Source organism: Camelus ferus, chromosome 2 (assembly GCF_009834535.1).
Source record: "Camelus ferus isolate YT-003-E chromosome 2, BCGSAC_Cfer_1.0, whole genome shotgun sequence".
Taxonomy (NCBI): domain Eukaryota; kingdom Metazoa; phylum Chordata; class Mammalia; order Artiodactyla; family Camelidae; genus Camelus; species Camelus ferus.
In genome coordinates this window covers 4,886,891-4,912,193 of record NC_045697.1, presented here as the reverse complement: position 1 = coordinate 4,912,193, position 25,303 = coordinate 4,886,891, and the positions used below count along the sequence as shown (strand labels likewise).

The window sequence follows — 25,303 nt, the reverse complement described above, 5'->3', positions numbered from 1 at the left end:
GCCACGACTTCCCGCCTGCAGGCTGGGCCTCTGCCTCGGGCTGCTCTGAGCTGGGGAACAGTGGCGGTGGGACCTTCCCCACTTTCTGGAAAGCGGGGAGGCTCCATGCGGCGAGACAGGAGATGGCTCTGTCAGCTATGGAGTCCGCACATCTATAAAGAATTATTCTCCATCTAATGGGAGCCCATTTAAAAAGAGCCATTAGTTAAAATAAATCCCGCAATTAAAATGCTAATAAAAATCAGGAGAATCTGCTCCCACTGACAGCCAGAGGCTTATCTTCAGCTTCTAAACAAAGCCTGCTTTGAATAAAGATTGTGGTCCTTAGGGAAGGAGTGTCGTTGGTGAGTTTGCAGTAACCCTCCCTTCGCGGCCCCCCCACCTCCCCTCAGGCTCACAGGCAGCCTGGCTGACCCCTCCCAGCCCACCGAGCAGACGCCCTCCTTACCGCTCCTTCCTCTCCTGAGCCCAGAGCATCTTTTCTAATCCTCTGCTTATCAGTTCTCCTCGAAGTTTGCTCTCCAAGTCCTGCCACCAGCCCTGGTGTTTCCTGAAGGTGAGAAGGGAGTGTGCTTATATTTTCAAAAAGAATAGAATCTCCAAGCAATGTGTAATCCTAAAAAGCCCTAGGGGACTTCTCTCTTCTCAGTGACAGGAGAAACCCCAACCCTGACCTTTCACTGTTCGTTCCCTCACTCACTCCACAAACACTGATCTAGCAGCCTAGTCAAGACAATATCTCTGCCCGCAAGGGGTCCCCAGTCCAGGGGTTCCCGACAGGTACCAGGTGACATCAGTCAGATAGAGGAAGGCTCCCTAGATGTGAGGACACTTGAACTGAGTCCCGGCGTCCCAGCGGAGGGAGGGCAGGCAGCCTACGTGAAGGAATGGGCTTTACGCGCTGGCTTGTGTATGGCCCAGCTCTCCCACTGGAGGGGACTCTCCGCGCGGCAGGACTGTCCCTCACTCTCCCACATACACTAGCGCCCAGGACAGTGGCATATAAGGAGCTCAGCAAGTGTTTTACAAATATAAGAATAAGAAAGTTAAGAAGCACAGTAGAAGCTTGGAAGGTGGGCAAGGCAGGGAGCCCTAATGCCACGTGATGGAGTGTGATTCTAGAATGAAGAAGGGACATCCTAGTGGAGAGGGAGGGGGGAGATGTTCACAGGATTGGACTCAAGTCAGTAAGACAGAGTGGGACTGAGAGTCCTGTCTGTGCCCAGCTCTGGCCAAGTTCATACTCTGCCTTGCCTGGTGGTAGACAGGCTGGGCCAGGCTCTCTGTCCTAGGAGTCCAGCTCCTGGGCAAAGGAGGCTGGTCCTCTGAAGGGCACACCCAGAGAGGAAGGCCCTCATCCTGTCCCGGTCCTGCCTGTCCAGGGACCCGGCGTCCAGCTTTTCCTGGATTCTGACGGGCCCCTCACTCACCCTTTCTTGCTTAGTCAGTCGTTTCTGCTGCTTGAAACCCAAGACCCTGGACTGATGGTGTGACCAGGCACCAGGCACTTGGGACACTAGAGTAGTGACAGCCCGTGCCCTCAGTTACTATGGCGAGTGGCCTGGGACCCAGAAGTCATCCAGCCCACTTGGCCATGCGGTCGGGCAAAGAAAGGGAGTGTCATGCTCATGGTGACAAGCCACCTGGGTGCTCCTGCTCTGTCCCCCAGCAGCCTGCCCATCCCGGCTCACCAGCCTCCCAAACTAAACTGAACAAAGGGGAACTCCATAAACAAGGTCCCCATGAGTGGCTCTCGGGCACAGGTGGCTTCCCTGTGACCACACATGTTCCAGCTCCAGGGTCAACTCCAATACCTGCCCTCAGCATGTTCTTCCCTGACTGTGCACTGGGAGAGACCAGGCTGAGACTTGTAACTCTGACTTGCCCACAAAAGCCCTGGCCACACCCACACCCAGCGCCAACCACACCCACCCTGACCACGCCCTGCTGCCCCTGACCACGCCCACACCTGCCCTGACCACGCCCTCACCCAGCTCTCTCACACCTGCACCAGCCCGGACCACTCTCAGCCCTCAGCAGTGCTTCTGACCTTTCTGAGTCAGGGACCCCTATGAGTCAGGAAAAATAACATACATATACACTTATCGATGCAATCACGCAGTTTCAACAGACTCCTGGGCTCCGAGACGCCCATCCCCAGCCTCCCCTGGATCCTGGCTGAGGCGCCGGCTTCACTGCCCGGCCTTCTGCACTTTCAGGTCTGGTCGTGGCTGTCCTGGTAACCCTCCCGCTGCCAAAATCTGTTCTCAAGTGGTACCGCTGGCTGCCCCAAACCCACCTTGTCCACAGCCCCACTTCCTGCCTTTCTTTGCAAAGAGGCTTTACTGCCCAAATTCACACCTGGAACTTGACCCTAAGGAAAGCATCTCTCCAGCATTACCCGTAATTGAGGAAAAATGAACCCAACTAAATGTCCAGTAACAGGGTAGCAGGTACATACACTATCCTACACACCTAGTGGAATAACAGGCAGCCATTAAAAATAGTATCTATGCAGATGTTTCAAAAGTATGAATTTTAAATTGTTAATAAAAACAGCTGAAATATAGTCTAGATAGTGTGATAATGAGATAGACGTTTACACATGAAAAAGAGCTGAAAGGTAACATGCAAACTTGCTTCTGCTGTGAGGTTCTGAAAAGCAGGCTGTCAGGTTGTATGTACTGGGACTCCTACACACACACACACGCACGCAGCACACACTCAGCAGACACATTCTGGAGGAAGAACTGTAACAAAATGCTAACAGCCGTTTTCTCCAGCTGATAGAACCATGGCTGTTTCTCTGTGTTCTTTTTCCTTTATGTACTTGTTGTGCGCATATGGCATATTTACAGCTCAGGGACACTTATTTTCTTAAAAGTCCACTGGAGGAATCAATTGGTGATGAAAAGAGAAGCTGTGGGCAAAATACTTGGGCTACTGAGACTTAAAGCGGATTCATGGCGACTTGGATGCTGTCTGCGCCATCTCTTGGATGCTGTAACGAAGTTCCCCTGGGAAGGCGTGTGCTTGTGCCCTCGGGGTCCTGCTCCCTCCCCCATCCGTTCTCCTTATGGGACCTCACTCACTGTTTTCCAGAGGCAGCCCGACCCTGCACTCACCGCCTCCTGCCCAGGTCGGTCTGCACCCCGCCGCCATCATTCTCCACCACGTGGTCCTGATGCTTCTGGCCGATGGAGTCCAGCACGGCCAGCAGCTCAGGCTGGGAGGCTGCGGGCAGAGCCACGCTCAGGAGCCGGCGCAGCGTGCCCCCCGGCACCATCGTCAGCTTCGACAGGTAGGAGGCCAGTCTCAGCTCCTAGAGGGGTTAACACAGGGAGCTCAGAGCCTCACCGCTCTAACCTTGATGGACAACAAGTTTTCGGGGATTAAGGTCTTAGGACTTTTTGTCCCAGGGAGATAAATATTTTAGTGGCTCGGTCTTGAAAACATGCTCCCAAATTCACAGAGCTGTCAAAAAAACCCTAGTTGGTCAGCAGCCTCGGTTCCCATGGTGATCTCAAAGCCTTCACCCATCCCTTCCGACTCACTCGTCACAGCTAAAGACCTGGCCTGCAGCAGGGCCGATTAGTAATTTTCCCTCCTCCTACTCATGTTCCATGAGGCGATGGGGCTCAGGGGACACAGCACAGGCTCTGGAAACAACTGAAATGTCCCTAAACCCGTGGACAGTTAAAGAAATGGGACACCTGTCTGTGATGAAAAGAAAGAACTGGAGGATCCTTAGGGCATCACACTGCACAAAAAAAGCCAGCGTCCACAGCCACACCCTGTAGGATTCCATGTGAATAACATTCCAGAGCTGACAACATTGGGGAGGGTGGTAATGGAGTCGGGGAGTGGATACAACCAGCAAGGGGGAGCAAAGCAGATCTCTGTGGCGACTGAATAGTTCTGTATCTTAACTGTGGTGTCGGTTACATGAAACGACATGTGATAAAATGACACTGAACTGTACATACATTTTACATCACTGTCAGCTTCCTGGTTTGGATATTGTACAAGAGTTCTGTAAGATGCAACCTCTGGGGGAAACCATGAAACGGATCGGGGCACTGGAACTCTCGATGCTAGCTTTGCAACTTCGTGTGAATCTAAAAGTATTTTTTTTTTAATGGTTAGAAAAAGAGAGTGCAGGCTCTCCACTCCCCCAAACCTGCGCTGGCTCCCAGCCCCGCTGCACAGAACTGTGTGTCTCTGGGTAGTGCCTTTATTTTCCTCTGTGCCTCAACTTCCTCATCTGTAAAATGGGGTAACAATAATACCTGCGTCAAAGGGTTTTTGAAGGACAAAATGAACTGGGGGGTGTAAAACTGTTCCACGCTAGGAAGATACAACACAGAAAGCACTTTTACAGCAAAGCCAGGAGAGCTGGATGCTGAAGGGCCATCAGCTCAAGGCTGCCAGTTACCACGTCCCTTCCTGTGGGGAAGCAGCTTACTAGTGGACACAAAGCAACAGGAGAGAGACGGAGAAGCAGAGACCCGCCAAGTGTCCTCTGTCACTTGGGCCCCTAGAGCTCAGCCCTGCTCTTTTGGAGAACAATCAGGGCATCAATCCATTCCCTTTATGCTCAGACTCATTTGAAATGAATTTCTGTTACTTTCACCTAAAAAGAATTCTGACTTTACAAGACACCGAGGCGCCGCGCTCAACAAATCGTGGCCACTCAGCGAGTGCTGGTTGTTGCTTTTGTTACGGTATTTCTATGAGCCTCCTGCTGCGGCTGTAACACATCACCACAAACACGCAGTGGCTTCAGACAACACACGTTTGTTCTGCAGCTGTGGAGGCCGGAAGACTGAAATCAGTGGCACTGGGCTAGAGTCCAGGGGTCAGCCACGCTGGCTCCTTCTGGGGGCTCCAGGGAGAATCCATTTCCTGGGCACCTCCAGCCTCTCACTGCCACCTGCGTTCTTTGGCTTATGGCCCCTCCCTGTCTTCAAAGTGCTTCTTCCAGTCCCTGCATCTGCCATTGCCACGTGGCCTTCTCTTCAGACTGTGACTCCTCCTGCTCCCTTCTTTAAGGCTGCTTGCGGCTACACTGAGGGCCCACGGCAGTCGTCTAGGCTAATACCCCATCTTAAAATCCACGATCACATCTGCAAAGTCCCTTTTGCCATAAAAGGTCCTATTCGTAGGCTCCCGGAATTAGGATGCAGACTTGTTTGGTGGGCCATTATGCCAAATGATGAGGACACATTCATTTATTCACTCAATTAACACTATGATGGAGTCCTACTGGGGGCCAGACCCTGTTCCAGGCACTGGAGACAGAGCAGTAAGTGACACAAAGTCCCTGCCTTCACAAGGCTCACAGGTGAGACAGATGGTAAACCTACAGGTAGGCTCTATCAGGTAGCGGTACGTGGGTGTCAGGATGGGAACAAGGCAAGAGAAAGAGCCAGAGGGTGATGGGTGGAGGTGGCTGATGTCTGAGATGGGTAGCCAGGGAAGGCTCCTCTGAGAGGTGTCGTCTAAGCAGGGACTTGGATGAAGTGAGGAGCCACACGCCCATGGAAGAGAAGAACCTTCCAGGCAGAGGAGGCAAGAGCAAAGACTTGAGGCGAGGATGACTCGGCACGTCCTGATGGAGAGCAAAGGAGGCCTGTGTGGCCGGCGTGAGAAGGAGAGTGACAGGGGATAAGGTGGGACGGGTGGCTTGGGGTCAGATTATACAGGACCTTTTCACTAAGCGAGATTTTGGCTTGTCTTCACGATGAGATGGGAAATCACTGCAGGATTTTAAGCAGCAGGAATGCCATGAGCTGATTTTCATTTTTAAAAGACTACTCTGATGACACAGGGACAGGGGACCATCTGCAAAAAGAGAGGCAGCAGGACGGAGGCATTTCGGGCAAGAGATGCTGGCAGCCTGAGCCAGAATGACGGAGGGAGTGGTGGGAAGTGACGGGAGGGGGACACTAAGACGGCAGAGCCAGCAAGCTTCACTGAAAGACGAGAATAGAGGATGACGCCACCACCTCTCACGTGGGCTGCTGGGTGAACAGAGGTGCCATTTGGTGAGATGGGTGGCGCACGTTTGGGGGAGAGAACCCTCAGTCACTTGTAGCTCTGTTTGGACAGGTTATGTCACGTGTTTCACAGGTGCCCTAGTGGAGATGTCGTCTCACGTGCAGGGCAGGCGTCTGGAGGCGGGGTTAGATGGTGACCGGTATGTTGATGGCGCCAGCAGGGGAGTGAATGTAGCTGAGAGGAAAGGAGGTAAAGGACCAAGTCCTCAGGACCCCAGCATCTAAAGGCCATGACGCAGAGCAGCATCCAACGGGGGGCCTGGCCACAGGCAACCTGGGGCCGGGAGAGACCAGGTGTCTCTGGTATCAGAAGCCAAGGAACATACTCAAGAAGAGGGCGGCCGGCCAAGTGCCAGAGAGGTCAAAAAAGAAGAAGACAGAGACCTGACCCCTGGATTTGGAAGCATGGCGCTGCTTATGAGCTTGACCGATGTTTTTAGTGAAGTGTTGGGGAAAGGTGTATTATAAGTACCAAACCTCCTTCCTTACCATCCACGCGCTTCCTTCTGCCTGGAACACCCTCCTCCCCACACTGCGCTCTGCCTGGCTCTCTTCAAACTCATTCTTCTGGTTTCTGTGTGAGTGTTGGCTTTTCTGGAAGCCTTTCCTGACCCCACATGCTAGGACAGTGCCTCTCCTCTGATCTCTCATTGGTTTTAATCAACTCAACTACAACGGTACAATTTCTTATGTGTGTCTCCAGTGAGGTTTCAGGATGCGGTCAGTATCATATGCCTCTATCTCCAGCATTTGACCCAGTTCCTGGTACAGAGAAAGAGATCAACAGATGTGTGTCGAATAAATGATGGATAAACCTTGACTTCATAAACACCCTGCAGATTCCCTGAGGCAGAGGCTAACCCTGCATAGCTGGGGTTCCCCCCGGTGAATGTGGGGAGCCACGGGCTCATGGCCATGGCCTTCCCAGCCCGGAAGTTTACTGACCAATGATCCTCAGCCCATGTCACTGGGTCAAGTCTTCCCGAAGGCGGTGACACAGAAAGCATCTGTGTGGACCACGTTGCTTTAAAGATCCGGAGCCATTTCTAGAGACTGAAATGAATCACAGAGGAACACGGGAACCAGATGTCCACGCGGAGGAGGGTGGCAGGAAGATCACACTTGCCAGCAGGCCCTGCCTGTCCCTCTTTCCTGCTCTGCTTCACCACCATGGGACTCGGCAAAGATTATCATCGTCTGAGTGTATCTTGGCATATTTCATCCTTGTCTTTATTTTTAGGAAATACTACTTATTTTAAGGAATCCAAACAATGCAGAAAAGCACAAAGATTAATGTTAAAGTAATTATTCCAAGTGCCATTATCCAGAAATAATTATCAGTAAAATTAGGCACACTACATTCCAGGACTCTTTCTAGGCATATATGTAAATAGATGGATGGATGAATGGACAGATAGATGGTAGGTGGATGGATGGACAGATAGACAGACAGATGGACTGATGGACGGAGGGGCATAACTATAAAAATGAGATCATAATCCCCATAAAACACTGCTCAGTCTATGTATCTGTGTTGTTGACTGCCTGCCCTTCCCACTAGCATGTCAGCTCCCGAGGGCGGGGACTGCATCTTTTCTGTTTGCTGCTCAAGTCCCGGTGCCTAGGGTAGCCCTTGCCGCTTACTAGGAACAGAGTAAACATTTACGTAAGAACAAAGCTTCTTCAGAGGATGTCGGAGTCTTTGTAGTTAAGCTGACTCCAAGTCACACCTTATGTGGTTAAAAAAGAATTCCACTCTATTGTCTACAAGTGGCCACAGTCATGCTGGAGCCTTGAGGGAATAAAGGAGGTGAGTTCAGGGAGGAGCACAGAGGGGGTCCAGCCTCTCCCTAACTCAGCACAGGGAAGCTTCTCGTTTGCTGAGTTAGTACCACTCATTTTTAAATGAGCACCCTGCCCATTTTATTCATGAAGCAGAGCATTTAAAGGAAGAAAAGTTGATTTAAAATCAGCTCCACCACTGACTGGGACCTTGGTTAAGTCACATCACCTCTCTGACCCTCAGTTTCTTCATCTGTCAAGTCATGGTCCCCTCCATGTCTTTTGTCATCAGTGGGCTAATATCAGCTGCCGCTGGGACCATCACCATCACAGAAAGGCTGATGGATGTGCAGCAGTGCCTGGGGGAGGCGCTCCCCACCGCCAGGGTCCCCAGAACAACAGTGAGCATTAACCAGGATGATGTGTGATGTATCTAGCACAGAGCAGGCTTTCAGAGTGTTATCTTGATATCGTCATAAATATGCAAAAAAAGGAGCTGGCAAAGTTGCATAAATATGAAGACATGGATGCTAATGTGGAAAGTATCTTTCATGCAAATTTTGTAATTCAAACTATGTTGTCCCTAAGGCACTGTAATCATCAAGAAATAAATCAGGAGACAGAGAAGGAGAGAGAGAGAAGAAGGTGGAGGAGGAATGAGAAAGATTAGGAGGAGCAGGAAGAGAGGGAGGGAGGACTGGGCTTCCCTGGTTATTCTTTTGCCTGATACAAAAAAGAAACAGGCAAAATACAGGACTAATCCACATAGAGGGTGATGGTTAATTTTATATGTCAACTTGTCTGGGTCACTGAGCCAAGACAGTTGGACAGACATTCTGGATATTTCAGTGAAGGAGCTCTTGGATGAGATTAACATTTGAATTAGTGGGCTTAAAGCAGATTGCCCGCCACATTGTGGGTGGGCCTCATCTAATCAGGTGAAGGCCTGTATAGAACAAAGACTGACCTCTGAGCCAGAGGGAATTCTGCCAGTAGCGGGGCTTTGGACTCAAACTGCAACACTGGCTCTTCCCTAGGTCTCCAGCCTGCTGGTCTACCCTGCCAGCCTCTTGGACTTGCCAGTCTCCATAATCACATGAGCTAATTCCTTAAAATAAACCTCTCTCTCTCTCACCCCCTCCCCCTTCTCTTTCTCCAACCCCCCACCCAAGTCCTTGTGGTTCTGCTTCTCTAGAAAACCCTCAGTAATACACAGGGCCTGGAAAGAAAGAAATACATTTGACTAGACTTTGCTGGGGGGACTATAAAAGGCACAGGGCGGTGAGAAGAGTCGCCACCCCCTGACTGGCCCCTGCGGTCCAGGGCTTCCACGCCAGCAGCATCTAATCTTTATAGGACCAATTCTTCAGCAGAGTTCACAGTTTAAAAGAGCCAACAAACTAGAAATGAACCTGGATGAAATTCCACTGTGTGACACTTTGGCCATCTGTCAAGTCTCTTAGTAATGAAGAAGAAAGAGAGGGGTAACCGAAGTGAGGGTGGGAGGTGGCTCAGTTCGCACAGAGCCCCAGGCCAGGGGCCTTATCTGCTCGGCGGGGAAACCGAGCAGGAAGAGTACACCCTGTGTAGTCACCAACTCCAGGCTGAATCCTGAGCTCCAAGGGTCGGAGATGAGCCCTGGTGCCCTCACGCCTTGGTTTCTCTGTTCCTAAAATGGAAAAGATAGTCCCCAGGTCCCAGCTTTCTGCAAGGAGTAAGTGAATAACAGACACAAGGGCTGGGACGACACTCAGAGCACAGCAGGTGTTCCGAAAACTTCAGCTCCCTCCCCCATCCCGTTTTGAGCTCAGGTAATTCTGTAGCAGATGTGGGGGAGGAAGAACGTGGCTCCAATCCTAGCTCCACCTGGCCCCTCAGTGTGAACTGCAGCAATAATTTCCCCTCTGCGTGACCTGCTTGTGAGGAGGTTATGGGAGAACCTGCCAGATGGTGAGATGAGGGGCAAGTACTCTCCTGGGTCCCGTCCTGGGTAGGCGCTCCCTTGCTGCCAGTATCTAGAAAGCCCAGATCAGCTCTCATGTCAAAGAGGAAAGAGCCACATTAGGTTCACCAGTGACCTGCACACTTCTGGCATTGATCTTGGCTTCCTGTTTGGTGTGATTGGCAGAATAAGGGTCTCCAAGCTGTCCATGCCCAGGACCTGTGAATACGTTGTCTTCCACGGCAAAGGGACTTTCTGTAGAGGTGATTGAGTGTAAGGATCTTGAGCCGAGATTACCCTAGATTATCTAAGTGTGTCCAACCTCATCATCACTTGAGTCCTCAAGAGCAGGGAACGTTTCCCAGTGTGGTAGGTCAGAGAGAGATGTGATGACAATGGAAGAAGCATCAGAGAGATGCAATTTGTTGGCTTTGAAGATGAAGAAAGGGAGCCATGAGCCAAGAAATGCAAGCACCTCTAGAAGCTGGGAACAGCTCTCAGCTGACAGCCAGCAAGGAGATGGGGACCTTAGTCCTACAACCACAATGAACCAAATTCTGCCAATTACTTGAATGAGCAGGAAACAGATTCTCCGCAGAGCCTTAGAAGGAGTGCGACCCTGCCAGCACTTGGGTTTTAGTCTGGCAAAATCCACGTAACACTTCTGACCTACGGAGCCGTACGATAATATATTTGTGTTCGGGTGGTAATTTATTACAGCAGCTTCTGCTGATACTTCTGCTAGAAGTTAATACAAGTGGCAAGCTGTGTGTGCCTGTGGACAGCCTGGCCGATTCTGCTTGGCTGGACACCTGAAGGCGCCCCCATCCCTGCTCCCTGCTGGCCCTCTTTTTGGAGACTGAGGAGGACGTGTTGGTCTTGCAGGCCCTGACCAGCGGCAGGGGGTCCACGGGCCAGGGCTCCTCGGGACACGAGAAGAATTTACTTCAGGGACTTCAGGGCATGTACTTCCTTGGAAAGGAAAGACAGCAGGGTTACTGTCTACTTATACCTTCTTGACCTGAACACAGACACGGTGGCTGGAACTCTAAGAAGGAAAGCTGGGAAGAATCACAGAGTGTGACGATGATGTCATTGAACTGAAGCAAGGTCAGTGACATCCACCTTCAGATGGCTTGTGATTAGCATAAGCCACTGTCACAAATCACGTTTGCTGGGATTCACAGAGACCAGGAAGCCCACCTTAGGATGCACAGAAAACACAGCTAGTAGCAGACGTAGGTAAGTAGTCCTGCATGTGGCTCTGTGAGCACAGCCTTGGGGCTCGGCCTCGGGAAGGGAGGCGAGAGCTGCTGCAGCTCTGGCCAAGAATGAGCCAGAACCTCCGGGCTCAACACAGAAAAGTTGAAAGGTGGGTGCAATCTCATAGGCCCCTTTACATGGCCCAGATTTCAGTGACCAACTTTGTTCCTGGGGGATCCTTCTCTGTATTAAACTTACTTAAGACTGGGAAGAAGGTTTGGGTGCCTGTCCATCACAGAAAAGAAAGGGCAATAATCATTGTGGTCACTGCAGCTGCCGTGACCCCTGATCGAATGTCCTCTACGTGCTGGCCCCGGGCCGGGGTTTTCACCCATCTGCTTGGCAGCTCCCAAGATTCGTGTTTTCATCCCCGTCCGGCAGGTGAGGAAATGTGGACTCTGAGAAAAAGGTAAAGTGACGTGCTGGCAAGGGGTGGAGCCAGGGCGTGGCTAACGTGGTCTCACCTGGCCGTACAGGGTCACAAAGGTGTCGGCCTCCATATTCTCCAGCAGGTCTTCAAGCACAACACTGCTCTCTTGCTCCTCTCTCAAACTAGGGTGAAAACAGAGTCTATATGAGTCCAGTTTTGTTGTAAAGTGACCCGATGAGCAGATCATCTAGCTACTTAAATAACAGAGGATCATAAATCTAATCTACAATAAATATTTTTTAAATCCGTCAAAAGTTATAGCCAGAAGAAGCTTTTACCTCTTCTTCCCCAGATTACTTTGCAAATAATGGATGAGGCAGGGCCCACAGGACGCAGTGCTCCTCGAAGTGAGGAGCTCTGTAGGAGCCGTGGGGAGACTTTCCTGTGGCTTTGCAGGGCAACCTGTGACCTGTGTGGCTGTTAGCATGACTGAGGCCATCTTGGGTGCTCACAGTTTCTCCTGCTCCTTTGCTGACCCGCCCAGGATGGTGCTGTGAATCACTTCTCCGTTATCAAGGGCTTTGTAGTTAATAGATACTGTTTGATAATCATTCGGACCTGCTGGCCTCTGTGCTCTGTTAGTCCCCAGTGACGAATCCTTCCCTGAGTAGTCTTAGTGCCCCTGAGGCTGGTGACCCATTCACAAGTCTTGACTTAGGAATGTGCGTCCTGTTTCTAAGCACCTACTCTAGGTTAACTATCAACCTGTCCCAGGGGCTCCTCAGCGGCGTTGGGGGCAGCTGTGAGTGCTTCCGGATTGCCATCTGCCTGACCCCACCCTGTAAGTTACCCTGTAATAAACAGAGCCATCGGTTACGTGGAGCTGCCCGCCTTGTTTTTTGGTCTCAAGATGCCTTCTCAGTCCGGTGGGCACTTTCGTCCCCTCTGCCCTCCAACAGTGATCCTACTTTAAACTCTCCACTTTAGCTCCCATGCCTGTGCTCAAGAAGACCAAGATCCGGGGCTTTGTCCACCATGGGCCCTTGTTGAAGTGGGCCCAGAACCACCTCCCAGGGGTGGACCTGGCTCTGCACAGGGGCCGGGTGACACCTTGTTACATGAGGTCTCCATCGGTTTCCCGACTCCCCCACAGGGGGTCTTCGGCCGATCACCTGGCCGATTAAAGTTGGCGTCCCGGGCTATCCATCCTGCATTCTCGCTGGTGAATACACTCCAAACCCCCTGCAGGTACATTTCATGTAAGTAGCTTGATCATCAGCAATTTCCTCCATGACGTATGGAATATACTAGGGTAGAAAATACCCTAAAATCCTCAATCGGGTCTAAATAAAGTCAGCTTCTCTGAGCTCTGATCAAACAGATTCAGTCCTTTACACAATTATTTCAGTTAAACAGAACTGCACTTTGATGCTGTCTTTGCACAGAAAAGCATTACATTAAGTACGTTAAAATCACCTGTATTCTCACCTCCCAGAAATCACATCTATTACAGTTTAGCCTATATTCTTCCGATTAATTTGTGTGTGTTTTCAAAAATGGAATCATGCACCCTATCCTTTACACATCAATATTATATTCACAGTAGGAAACTATGAAGCTGTTAAAAATTAGGTTTTCCAAAAGATGTGTGACCCCCTACATCCATTGCAGCACTATTTACAATAGCTAAGATGTGGAAGCAATTAGGTGTCCATCCATAGATGAACGGATAAAGAAGACGTGGTGTAGGTGTAGATATAATGGGATATTATTCAGCTGTAAAAAAGAATGAAATCTTGACATTTGGGGCAACGTGGATAGACTTGGAGGGTATTATGCTCAGTGAAATAAGTCAGGGACAAACAAATACTGCATGACTTGACTTATATATGGAATCTAAAAACCAAAACAAACAATCAAACAAAATAGAAACAGACTCATGGATACAAAGAAGCAACTGGTGGTTGCCAGAGGAAACAAGGGGTGGAAGGATAGTTCATATGGGTGAAGAAGATTAAGAGACAGAAACTTCCAGCTCTAAAACAAAGAAGTTAGGGGGATGCAATGGACACACAGGGAACACAGTAATGTTGTGACAACTTTGTATGGTGATGGATGGTAACTGGTCTTACCTCAGTGATCACCTCATGGTGTATAAAAATACTGAATCACTATGGTGTACACCTGAAGCTAATATAATCTTGTATGTTAATCATAACTCGAAAATAAAGAGACTTAGGCTCTATAAAGGGGAAAATTTATGTTTTCAAGAGCTCTTAATGCCATGATGTAAAGGCTAATTATCTATTGTTAATTGAAAAAGGAGGCCAAAAACAAGAACAAAGATTGAGGCTCTGTCTGTTTTATAATTTACAAAAGCAGGATATAAAATATTATGTTTATGGTGAGGCCTGAGTAAGTCCTGTATTCACTGCCTGGTCCCAGTGTTGATCCCCAGTCTGCCTCACGTGCTGCGACCATGTAAGATGGTGCCATTGGGGGAAGCTGGGTGACGGGCCCATGGAACCTCTGTGCTAAATTTCTTGTGCGTCTGTAATGATTTCAAAATAAGAAAGTTGAAAAATATAATCTTCTGTAAAACCTCAATGTTAAATATTAAAAAGGAATCAATATCAAATAGAGATTTAAAAAAATCAAGTATAGAAAGATGTCAGGGAAGAAGTATGCTATGAAGTTGGCAGCTCATGCCCAGGTGCTGGGATGACAGCCAGATGGGAGCACGACAGCCCAGGTGGGCCTTGTCCCGCTGAGTCTGAGAGGCCAGGTGCCCCCAGGCCCACAGGGACCGACACCACACGGTGCCATCGGGCCCTCGCTCACCTCTGCTGGTGGTGCTCCAGTAACTTCTGACCCCTGCTCAGGGCTCGCCGCAGGACCGCGGAGACCTGCCTTTCAGAGTCCGTCTCCTCCGGCTCCTGCAGAAGCCCGGGCCCCTCGCCCGCCCACTGCTGCCGGCTGGCCAGGGCCCGCTGCAGCTGGGCTGCCTCCTGGTGTGCCAGCTGGTCCTCCAGCTTCCTCTCCAGCTCCTGGAGCTCCTGCATACAGAGGGACAGGAGGTGAGCACACGGCAGGTGGGCGGCAGGATGACATCCGCCCTGCTCAGCGCGGCACTGGAAGCCCGGCAGGACCTCCTCTGCCTGCCTCCGCCATCCAGCTGTGCCAAACACTGCGATGAGGCTGCACCAGGGCCTCACACCTCCGGGCCTTTGCACGTGCTGGGCCCCCGCCTGCAGAGCCCTTCCCTGTTTGCCTGGCCAATTCTGAGTCTTCTTTCAAGCGCTGGCTTTAGAAGAAACTCCTCAGGAAAGGGCTCTGTTTTGTGCTGGTCCCAGCCTACGGACCATGATGCTACTGGCTGGAGATGCCAGGGGGTGCTCACCTGGGCCCACACTCCTTGTGGCAGCCCCCACAGACATTTCCCCCACCTGCCACCATTGAGGTTGGACTGGTCCTTGTGGTTCTCCTTATGATGGCAAGACTTGCCCCAGCAACAACCATCAAGGACCTTGAGAAAACCAGGTTTATTACTCACATGTCCTGGAGGGTGCATGGCACAGCCAGGCCACACAGCAGGGTCACAAGTAGAGAGAGAGAACACGGACCTGGGGCTCTACCTTTTTAGGAGTCAAGGGTCGGGTGTCTGGGGTTTCACTGGGTCACTTTGAAATGCTGAATTTAAATCGTAAGAAGAGGAATTAAGGTTCAGAGAGAGAAAAGAAGGTCACTCAAGCGGTCAGGTAAGTAGGTCAACCAGAGCTTTCCAAAAGGAGGGACTTCACAGATGGTGCAGACTGGCTTTATGGGGCTGTCTAGTTGGCAACCTGTTTATTTAGATGGATGTCTTTGAAATAGATGCCTCCGCAATTAAAAGCTGAATGCCAGGCACTTACATCACAATCAAAAGAGCTAACCATCAGGCGCTTACCACAGAGTCCCTCGGTCCCTTGGGAGATGCAGACTCAACTGTCCACTCACCACCGCTCGTATTTGCCTGCTACAGACTGAACGTTTGTGGTCCCTCACAATCCACGTGCTGAACACCTAATCCCCCGTGGGACGGTGTTTGGAGGTGGGGGCTTTGGGGAGTATTCAGGTTTAGATAAAGTCATGAGGGTGGGACCCCATGATGGGATTCGTGCCCTTCTACGAAGAGGAAGAGACCAGAGCTCCCTCTCTCTGTCAGGTGAAGATACAGTGAGAAGGTGGCCGTCTGCAAGCCAGGAAGAGATTCTTCACCAGAAACAGAATTGGCCGGCACTTTGATCTTGAACTTCCCAGCCTCTAGAACTGTGAGAACAGAAATGTCTGTCATTTAAGCCGTGCAGTCCCTAGCACTTGGATACAGCAGCAGGAGTGTGACCTCTCAGGGGGGCAGGCTGTGTCTCCATCACCCCACCTGCAGCACGTAGCATCACGCTTGGCAGCTTGCACCTGTCGCTGTCATCCGTGGGGTGTCAGCTCGCATCCCGCACGATGAAGGCTGTGCTGGAGCAGCGCCCGGGGATGACACCTAACACCGAGCCTACTCAGACCGTGCCCGCCTCCACTCTAAGGGCTCTGCATATATTCAACTCACTGAATCCTTATACCAACTGTGCCGAATACATATTTACTTTCTCTGTTACAAATGGGGAAATTGAGGCGGAGAGACAAAGTCATTTGCAGGTCATGCAATTCTTTGAGTGGCAGAGCCAGAATAGGGGGCCAGGCCAGGGGGCTCCAGGTTTGTGTCCTTCACCCCCAGGCTATGCGGCCTCTCATTGGCCAAAGAGAAGAAACGTGCATTCCGAGCCCACCAGGATCAGAGAATCTGGCTGCCAGAGCCTGTCCGCTGCCCGCTTAGGTGAGTACATAAGAGAAACTGGCAGGAAGGTCCCAGGCCTCATAAAATGCAGAGATGCTGAATCCGTTAGCCACCAGATTGGCCAGCGTTCTGCGTGGGGCTGGAGTGAGGGTGGGGTTTAATCCCAACAGGCTTTGTCCAAGCATCCTCAGGAGACGGTGGTCCTTGGTCCTCCTAAATTTTGTGCAAAACAGTCTGCCTTTCTGCAGAGGAGCAAAGCTGGCCTCAGATTCTCAGAAGCATCTCAAAGCTCCCCCAAGGCCCAGAGACACTGCTCAAAAAACCAGGACAGGAGAGAACAGCTGGAGGGCGAATGAAGTCATAGTGTGGGTGGCGCGTGGGTTTCGCCCCCAGGGCTGCGGCAGTCTTGGGGCTCTGAGCACGGGCTTCCAGCACGCTGAGGTGTCTGATTACGACCATCCTCCTCATCACTGCGCTCCACATGGAAACATAACCAAAGCGCTTCCAATAGCGCTAGTGAGTTTCCAGCAGCATGTTCTGTCTGTGTGCCCGGAGCCTGGTCTGGGACCAGACCTCCACCAAGATGTCGGCCCCAGCCCACCGCACGGGGAGGGAAGGCTCAAACCCTCACCTGCCAGCGTCCACCAAACAGGCAGAGCACAGAGAGCTGGCGGGTCACATTCATTTTCCAAGACCAGGTGAACCCTGGTTAGGAACAGGAAATCAGGTGGGAACGAAAGTCTCCTGCAGGTTGTAAGCTGCAGGTGGCAGGTTCTCCCAAAGGTCAGTCCTGTCCCCCAAGTCCTGGCCGCACCCCTGCAGCTTCCTGCCACTTAGCACCACTGGGATCCAAGACTTGGTTCTAGAACTGTCTTCCTTCATGTCTGCTCTATTCACGACTCTGGGACTGTCTTGTTCACCCTTCTCCCCAGCAGGGATTCGGAGGCTGGGTTGTCGAGGACGTAACAGTAGTCACTATCATCTTATTATTAGTAATGATAACGGCAGTCAGCATGCACTGAATGCCTACACGGTGCTAGATTCGATTCAGGGCATCTTTGCATGAATTAATTTACTTAATCTTCACAAAACAGCACAGAGTAAGAAAATTTGCTAATATCCCGTATTACAGATAAGGAAGCTGAGGCGCAGAGAGTGTTAATAAATCTTTGGAAGTCCCAGAGCAGGGCAAGAGCCCCGGGGAGGAGTGAGTTCAGGTTTCTCTGACTCTGGGCCCATTTCTTGGTTCTGTTGTCTCTGGTAAGTGCTCTGTAGGCATCTGGCGAATGAATGAATAGATGGGTTAGATGATGCCGATGCTGATGACGGAGACGGAAAGACAAACAGACAGACAGACAGTCTCAGGCCTTTTACTGGGCACAAGGGACTGTGGGGCAAAGAGACAAGGCCCCTAGACTCCAGAAACTCACAGTCTAGTGTGGGAGACCGCTGTGCAAACACAGTCACAGTGACAGGCAACAGCTGTCATCTGCTATCTCAGGGAACTGCAATGGAGGGTCCTTTGAGCACAGAGCTGGGAGAGACCCACTCTGCCCAAGGGAATCACGGACGGCTTCACAGAAGAGGCGGCCTTTGGCTTGTCTTAGAATTCGGACAGGAGTTTGCAGGAGGTGCTGCAGAAGCATCCCAGGCAGAGGCCCTTCAAAGGAGCGGAGGCTTGAATGTGTCTTAAGGGTTCAGGGAGCAGCAAGACAGCCCGGGGGCTAACACGCAGGGTCTGAGGGAGGCAGGGGCCGAGGTGAGATGTTAAAACACAGAGTTGGGAATGGGGCTGTCAACGATCTTTTTAGTCTCCAGAATGATTCCTCTGGCTACAGGGTGGGGGAGACCCGAGTCAGGAAAGAGGGAGGCAGGTGGAAGCCGACGTTAGGGCAGGAGATGGGCTTTGCAGGCAGGGGTGTCGGCTCTGCTCTGCAGCTGTGGGATCCTGTGAAATGAGTTAAGCTTCCTAAGCCTCAAGTCCTTCATCTGTAGAATGGAAATAAAAATACCAGCGGGGAGACGGAAGGTGTACAAACTTAACTCGATGCCCTGGGCTTACTGAGAGCTCAGCTGATGCGAGCTCAGTTGTGTGTTATTTTTCAGGTTTAGGCTTGTCAGGGTAGTGAACCTGGGCAGCGGACGTCAGAAGGGAGAGAAGTCAGGCAGAACTGAAGACGGGCTGCCTCGCAGACTAGCAGAGGGGAGAACAGGGGAAGAAGCCAGTCGGGCTTGGAAAAAGGGATATGCAGCAGTTTAAACCGAGATGGAAATACAGCGCGAACAGTTAGTCTGGGGCCACGTTATCTGTTACGAGTGAGTCCACCTGATTTAAACTTGCCCGTGCTCGCCACTCGGCCCAGCAATTCCATTATGTCCTGCATGTGTCCAGTTTCACGAAGTGAGCCCACATCTTTCACCAGGTGAGGGGAACTTGGTATCGCTTTCTTAGGAGTCATTCTCCCAAAGCATTTCATTTCATGCTTTTTAAAATTCTCCTGAACGTGTAGCAGCTTAAAAGCCCGTTCCCACTGGGAAAGTGGTTTTCACAGAATGATCAAATCGCAGAATGAAAGTCTAACACCGGGAGCAAAACAACAGGTTGGTTGGTCTTCCCTCTAAATGCAAATCGAGCGGAAAAACTGGCAACATACCCATCGCCTTCCCAGGGACTCAGTAATGCAGCATCCTCTGATTTATTATCCTTGCCTCCAATTTGGGGCACTAACTCTTTCATTCTAAACACACTTGAGAATGAACAAGCTCTGACGTTACCCGGCAGGGCTTTAAGATGAAACTGAAAAGGTAAGCGTGCAACAGAAATTCTGATAGAAATGAAGGTCGTCTCAAGTGAAAAGGACAACTGGGTGTTTTAGGGCTGCATCCAGGAGTTTCTCAGAGCGCTTATGAGGAGGAGATGAACTGTGGACTGACGGCCAGAGGCTCCTAGCATCTTATTTTGTTCCCAATTTGTTTGATACTTGACGTTGGACCTGCCCCTCCTCTGAAGCCTTCACCTCCTTCATCTGTAATCCCGGGCAGGCACTCACCTCCACACCAGTCACCTGGCAGTAAGATCTGCTGTGGGTTTTGGGTAAATACCCTGCCGGGATTTCCTCCTGTTATTATCTGCTAAGGAGTTTTATATTGGATGCGTGCTGAATTCAATAAAACATTTTTCTGTGTATACCGAAGTGATCATAGGAGCTGCTTCTTTAATCCGTTAATCTGATTAACTTTGTACATGGGTGTTTTAATGCTAAGCCAACCTTATATTCCTGGGGAAAATTCTATCTGGCCGTGCTGCATTACTTTTTTTTTTACAGATCGCTGGATTATGCTAATAACATTTTATTTACGACTTGTACATCTATGTTCATAAGTAAGACTGAACTCTGCACTTTCTCATACTATTCGTGTCTGCTTTTGGTGTCAAAGTTATCTGAGCTTCATGAAATGAGGACTAGTCCGTATTTTTTTTAAAGTTCAAAAATAATTTGCATATGAGATTGGAAAAATGTGCTACCTTAAAGTTTGGTGGAGCTCACCTATAAAACTATTGAAGTTAAATATTTGTACACGTGTATCGGAAGATTTCAGAACTACTGGATCAGTTTCTTTCATCGTAACAGGACGACACAGATTTTTTTTTGACTTGAGTCAGTTTTGGCGAGCTATTTTTTTTCGAAAAATTTTCAGTGTTTAAATTCATCCACACAGAACTATTGTTCATAGAATTCTCTTATTTTTTAAAACTCGACTGTACCTGCCTTGTGTTATTTTTTAGCCTTCTCCCTTATTTCTCTTTTAAATGATCACTCTTTGCCAGATATTTGTATATTTTATTAGACTTTTATCAAGAAATGCAACTTCTCACTGTCTTGACTCTCTCTGCAGGAGGCTTTGCGTTTTGTTTACACTCTTTCCGCCTTCTACTTTCTAAAGCTTCCTTTGTGGTTGTTTTTCCCCTAATTTCTTATATGATTTGAATTGTGAGCTTTTCTTCTTTTCTCATATAAGTTTAAGGGCAAAATTTCCCTCTAAAAACTGCCTAAGCTGAATCCTGCAAGTTTTGATACGTTTGTATCTACATTATTTTTCGTTCTTTGAATTTTGAAACTTCCGTGATGATGTCTCAGATCCATGAATTATTCAGAAGTATATTCTACAACTTCCAAAGTATGGATGTTTTCATCTTTTAAAAAACTGATTTAAACTTAATTGCCCCTTTTCAAAAAGACGGTCACCATGATTTTGCACGATCAATTACTTTTCAACTGTCCCAATGTGCTGAAGAAGAACGTATGTTTGTTAAATGTTGGCTGTGAGATTCTGCACAAGTCCATTAAGTCCAAGTTGTTAAATGTGTGATTCGGTTCATCTGTGTTTTCGCTCGTGTTTCGTATGATGAACAAGTAACCACAGAACGAGCTGTGCTGGAAATTCCCCGCTACGACGGCGGGTCTGTCGGTTTCTCCCTGCTGTTTTGTCAGTTTTTCTTTCTTGTTAGTTTGGGTCTTTTATGACATCTGTGCAAGTTTAGAATCACTCTGCTCCCCGGAGGAATAAAATCGTTACATCATTCTGGCATTGTCTTTAATTTCTTTAATAATTTCCTAAGTTATCATTATACATCCTGTGCTGATAATTCAGACGGCGAAAGTCTTTGAAGATTTTAATCTGTTGGGGTTTTTTTGTTGTTGTTGTTTCTCCTGTGCATAGGTCATCTTGCCTGGCTTCTTCCTGTGTTCAGTGACCTTTTAAATTTTAACTGAGAACTCATATCTGGCTGAACTTAATCTATGGAAATGCTGAAGCACCCGGATGGAGAATATCTTTCTCTGGGCAGTATCTGGTAGCTTCAGCCACGCACCAGGGGCAGCCATTCAATCTGGAACCACTTACATTTAAATTTATCACTTTGGAGATTTCCTTACTGAATGGGCTGACGTATTTTTGGAGTCCTTCTTCCTGTCAGGAGAGGCTTTGATGGCAAATTCACAGAAGGGAGCGCCCCCAGCAGAGCTGGACGCGGGCAGCTTTTATCCTGGTGGCTTTTGACCACAGGTGGCTTTCTCCTCCTTCCCTCACTGGGTGGTCCGTCTCCTCAGGACATCCCACAGCACCCCCTCCTGTGCCTTCAAATTAATCCCCAGGTCCCTGGGTTCTTGGTTTCACCCTTTCCCCTCGGATTTCAGCCCCTGAATTTGCTTTCCTCTCCCTCTGTGAGTTCAGGTTTCTCCAGGTTACCCTTGGCCCTGGGGGATTTTCACATTCTCTTGCAAACTCACAGAGCACTAAAAAGCCTGTTTATTTTTATTTATCCAGCATCTGGATGTTTGTGCTGGAATATCAACAAAGCTCCCTTCCTTCCTATCCCTAAGAACAGTTGTCCGAGCACGGGGCGCACAGCGTTTACTGGAAAAATAGCCTTGGACTTCTCAGCGGCTAACGTCATTTATGACTTCTCTAAGGAAACGTGGGAACCCCCGTTAGCAAGATCAACCAGGACAGCCCGTGAACGTGACCTGGCGGGCTGAAGTCAGAAACAGATGCATTTCTAGCTCCCGTCTCTTATTAGCCACGCAGATCTCAGAAAGAACTTGACCTGCCACCCAAACCTCATTTCTTCACCTGAGAACTGGGCACGGGAACAGTACCCACTTGACAGCATGGCTCAGTGATTAATCGTCATAATGTATGACAAAAAGCATAACTGCCAAGCGGCATAAAACTGAAGCTAAATTAATCATGCTTAAAGGGTCACCTTAAAGATGCATGATTAAGGAAAGAATATTCACTCTGAAATGGGAGTACACGCTTTCCCAGTGCACCAGTGCCTGCCTGCCGCACGCGCCGCACTCAGCAAACGTGAGCTACCTTTCCTCGACAGAAGCAACTATGATAATGTATAAGATTCTAAAATTACACATAAAGGACTAAAAATTGGTCCTCAAAACAGTTATGTCGATAGCTTCTGTTTTATGAATATACCTCTCAATGCCTTGGGAAAAATGCAGCATGGAGACTAAAGCTAATAATTAGAATTATGACAATAAAAAGTAATCCGCTGCTTCACTGCGTCTAAGGTGCCATTATTTGAAAGCTAGATGGCTATTTTTCAGAGCTCGATAAAAGAAACAATACTGTTGCTGGCTGTCAGATGCATCCGGGTTTCTCAGATGTTAAAACGCTTAAATTCAAAACATGAGCTTCCTCGGGCTGCGGAGTGCCTCGGGCTCGCGTGTAAGTTACTTCACCTAACCCTCCCCGGGACCTACGGCGGAGACAGGACAGCTGACCGCCCATCTGACAGTGGGAGAGATGGAAGCATGAACCACCCAGGGATGCGATGTGGCCTCCGTCCCCTTCCTTCCCGGGTCCTGCACTCACCGGGCTGTGCGACTCCAGGATCTGTGCGCAGGCCGCCTTGGTCAGGGTCTCCGACTCGCTCAGCTCCTCCAGGAGCAGGTCCTGGAGGGTCAGGAGGGCGGTGTAGGCCCACAGCGTCTTGGCCATCCTGGCCGCCTTCTGGAACTGCAGGGAGACGAGGGACTCGGCAAAGCGCCCCTCCTGGGCCTCCAGCTGCTGCACTCTCTCCCGGAGCAACTCTCCTCGGACCTGGGAGGGGCCGGCCAAGATCAGAGAGCAGTGAGTGGAGGGAGGCGGAGGAGGGAGCGCACAGCTTACAACCAGCCCCCGTGTTTGTACTCGCGCAGGCAGTCAGCCGGTTATGAACTTGGACGCTGAGGACGGTCTCAGTTACAAAGCAGCAGCACCGAAATCCGCGGTGTGTAACTGAAGACGCAAGGGCATCTCTGCTTACAAAGGCTCTGCGAGGCTTTTGGAGTCTAGCTGTTCATTCCGCATTTATCCCTCTCAGAGGTAAATCAAACTGTGCTGCTCTCCAGCGCAAAATCCGTCGAAACTCTCCAACCTAAAGGATGAAAGTCCAGTCTTCCTAACACGGGCTCTGAGGCCCTCCCACCCAGATCCCAGCTCGGGCACAGCTGGAAGGGTCTGGTGTGTTCTCCTGCCACCCCCCCCCACCCCCACGCCTGGGACTTCGCTCCTCCTGATGGCTCATGGCCATACGCACCATGCTTTTTGCGTCAACTGTCTGAGCTCTTTGCTGTGGTTGAAACTCCCAGCATCCTCGTCCTCCTGAAAGTCTCCTATTTGTCCTTTGGATCTCTGGTTCCCAAATAGCCTCTGAAACATCCTCACCCTGCAGGTTTGCTGCCCACTTCCCTGTTTCCTTTGTTTCCCGCTCTTCCCCCCAGCTGGTACCACACTGCTTACCCCGACAGGACAGAGCTCCTCCCAGGGGAGCAGCACCTGAAGGTCCCGTAGCTTCTAGATGAGTGAATCCATTCACTCCACTCATTCACTCAACTAAATAGTTCATTCCGGCATCTACGCATTTCCCAGCCCTGTTTCCACTACCTCCAATGCTCTCTCTAGAAAACTTGCTATCGTGAACGATGTAGTCTAACACTTCTCGGATGTCACCACCTAAGACCCTAAAAACAGGTTCCTGTAAGCATATACCCCTCTCCCTTGCATAGGGAGCTAAACTACCACCCCCAGAATAGCTTACACAAACACAGTATCTCACTGAAGCCTTTCATTTTATGTTTAAAGGTTTGCGGGATTATACTCACAAGAGCCCAAAGTCAAAGCAACCCAAGTGCCCCTCAACAGATGGTCTATAGAATGGAATATTATGCAGCCCTAAAAGGAAGGAAATTCAAGCACATGCTACAACATGGAAGACATTATGCAGAGTGAAGTCAACCAGTCATGAAAGTACAAATCCTATATGATACCGCTACATGAGTTCCCTAGAATCGTCAAATTCATAGAGTCAGAACGTATGAAGGTTGTTGCCAGGGGCAACCAGGGAGAGGAGGGAATGGGGGTTCGTGTTTAACATGGACAGAGGTTCAGGCTGGGAAGATGAAAAAGTTCAGGAGGTGGATGGTGCTGATGGCTGCACACAATGTGAACGCACTTAATGCCCCTGAACTGGACACTTAACAAAGGTTAAGATGAGACGTTTCATGTTATGTATCTTTTACCACAATTTTTAAAAATTGAAAAAAAAAAGTTTGTGGAATTTTGTGTCCTGCCACATAACCTACTTTTAAGATTCATGTTTATATTCAGAGGTTTTAGTGTCATTGACACAGGGAGAGATACTGACATGAAGCACAGGCTGGCAGGAGGCGGTGGCCCGAGCTCTCCCGCGGCTGCACCACTTCCCTGCGCCCATCGTGTGAACTTCAGGGGGATGCAAGTCCCAGTTTGGAAAGCTCAGACTTAACCTCTCTGATCTGTCTTGGAGGAAAAACTTGGACGCAGCAGGAAGCAAAAAAGAGCCCCAAAGAAGCAAAAAGCCCACTTTGGGTGTCGTTGGCTGGGGAAGAAAATTCTGCTGGGGACCTTCAAAAGCTTCACAGAGAGGTGGTGCTTGCCACAAGCCTTGGAGAATGAGGAAGAACTACAAATGAGGCCAGTTCTTCCAAGACACGCTGTGGGCGTATTTGGTTCACAGAACAGCCCACCCCCATCAGGGCTCAGAGACAACGATGCACAGAATCACAGCATGAAAACAGCGCCTCTGGAAGAAACAGGTTCACTTCCTGGCTTGAAAGGGAACATGAAGTCTTGTTCTCAAAAGGATGCTACTAGACCCCGATCTTTCCCTAGTTTGGAGATCCAGATGACAGTCAATGATTAGTTTCCATGGTAACTGCAGATCACTGGCCTGTGCCTTCATGGTGGGCTTTCTTCAAAGGCCCGCAGCCGTACTCAGCTTGTAGGAAGAAGTTTGCGCAGCTCATACCGGTGCTCCAAGGTCCTTGCAAGACTGGGCAACGCCCGATGAGAAGGAGACTCAACAGTGTGTCTGATGACTTCTATACGGGGACGCTTGGAAGCTGCCTCTAAAGGGCTTTACAGATGCTGACAGTCTTCCAGCAAACTCCCTTTTCCCACAGTCATTTTTTCACAGTAAGTTTGCAAACAGAAAATATACTTACACCTTTGTTCATTAATCC

The 25,303-nt window shown here is 49.7% G+C and overlaps 1 protein-coding gene across 8 annotated transcripts in view; it reads right to left on the bottom strand.

The window, feature by feature from the left end:
• The window catches only part of EVC2 (EvC ciliary complex subunit 2), a 122,425-nt gene that overhangs the window by 2,135 nt on the left and 94,987 nt on the right, over positions 1-25,303 (bottom strand). For all 8 annotated transcript variants that reach the window (XM_032493802.1, XM_032493801.1, XM_032493773.1 and 5 more), the window contains 5 exons: positions 22,635-22,862; positions 14,258-14,472; positions 11,511-11,598; positions 3,126-3,322; positions 449-550 (listed from right to left, as the gene is read on the bottom strand). In XM_032493802.1, coding sequence (XP_032349693.1) covers positions 449-550; positions 3,126-3,322; positions 11,511-11,598; positions 14,258-14,472; positions 22,635-22,862 — 830 coding nt within the window. The remainder of the gene's footprint in view (positions 1-448; positions 551-3,125; positions 3,323-11,510; positions 11,599-14,257; positions 14,473-22,634; positions 22,863-25,303) is intronic.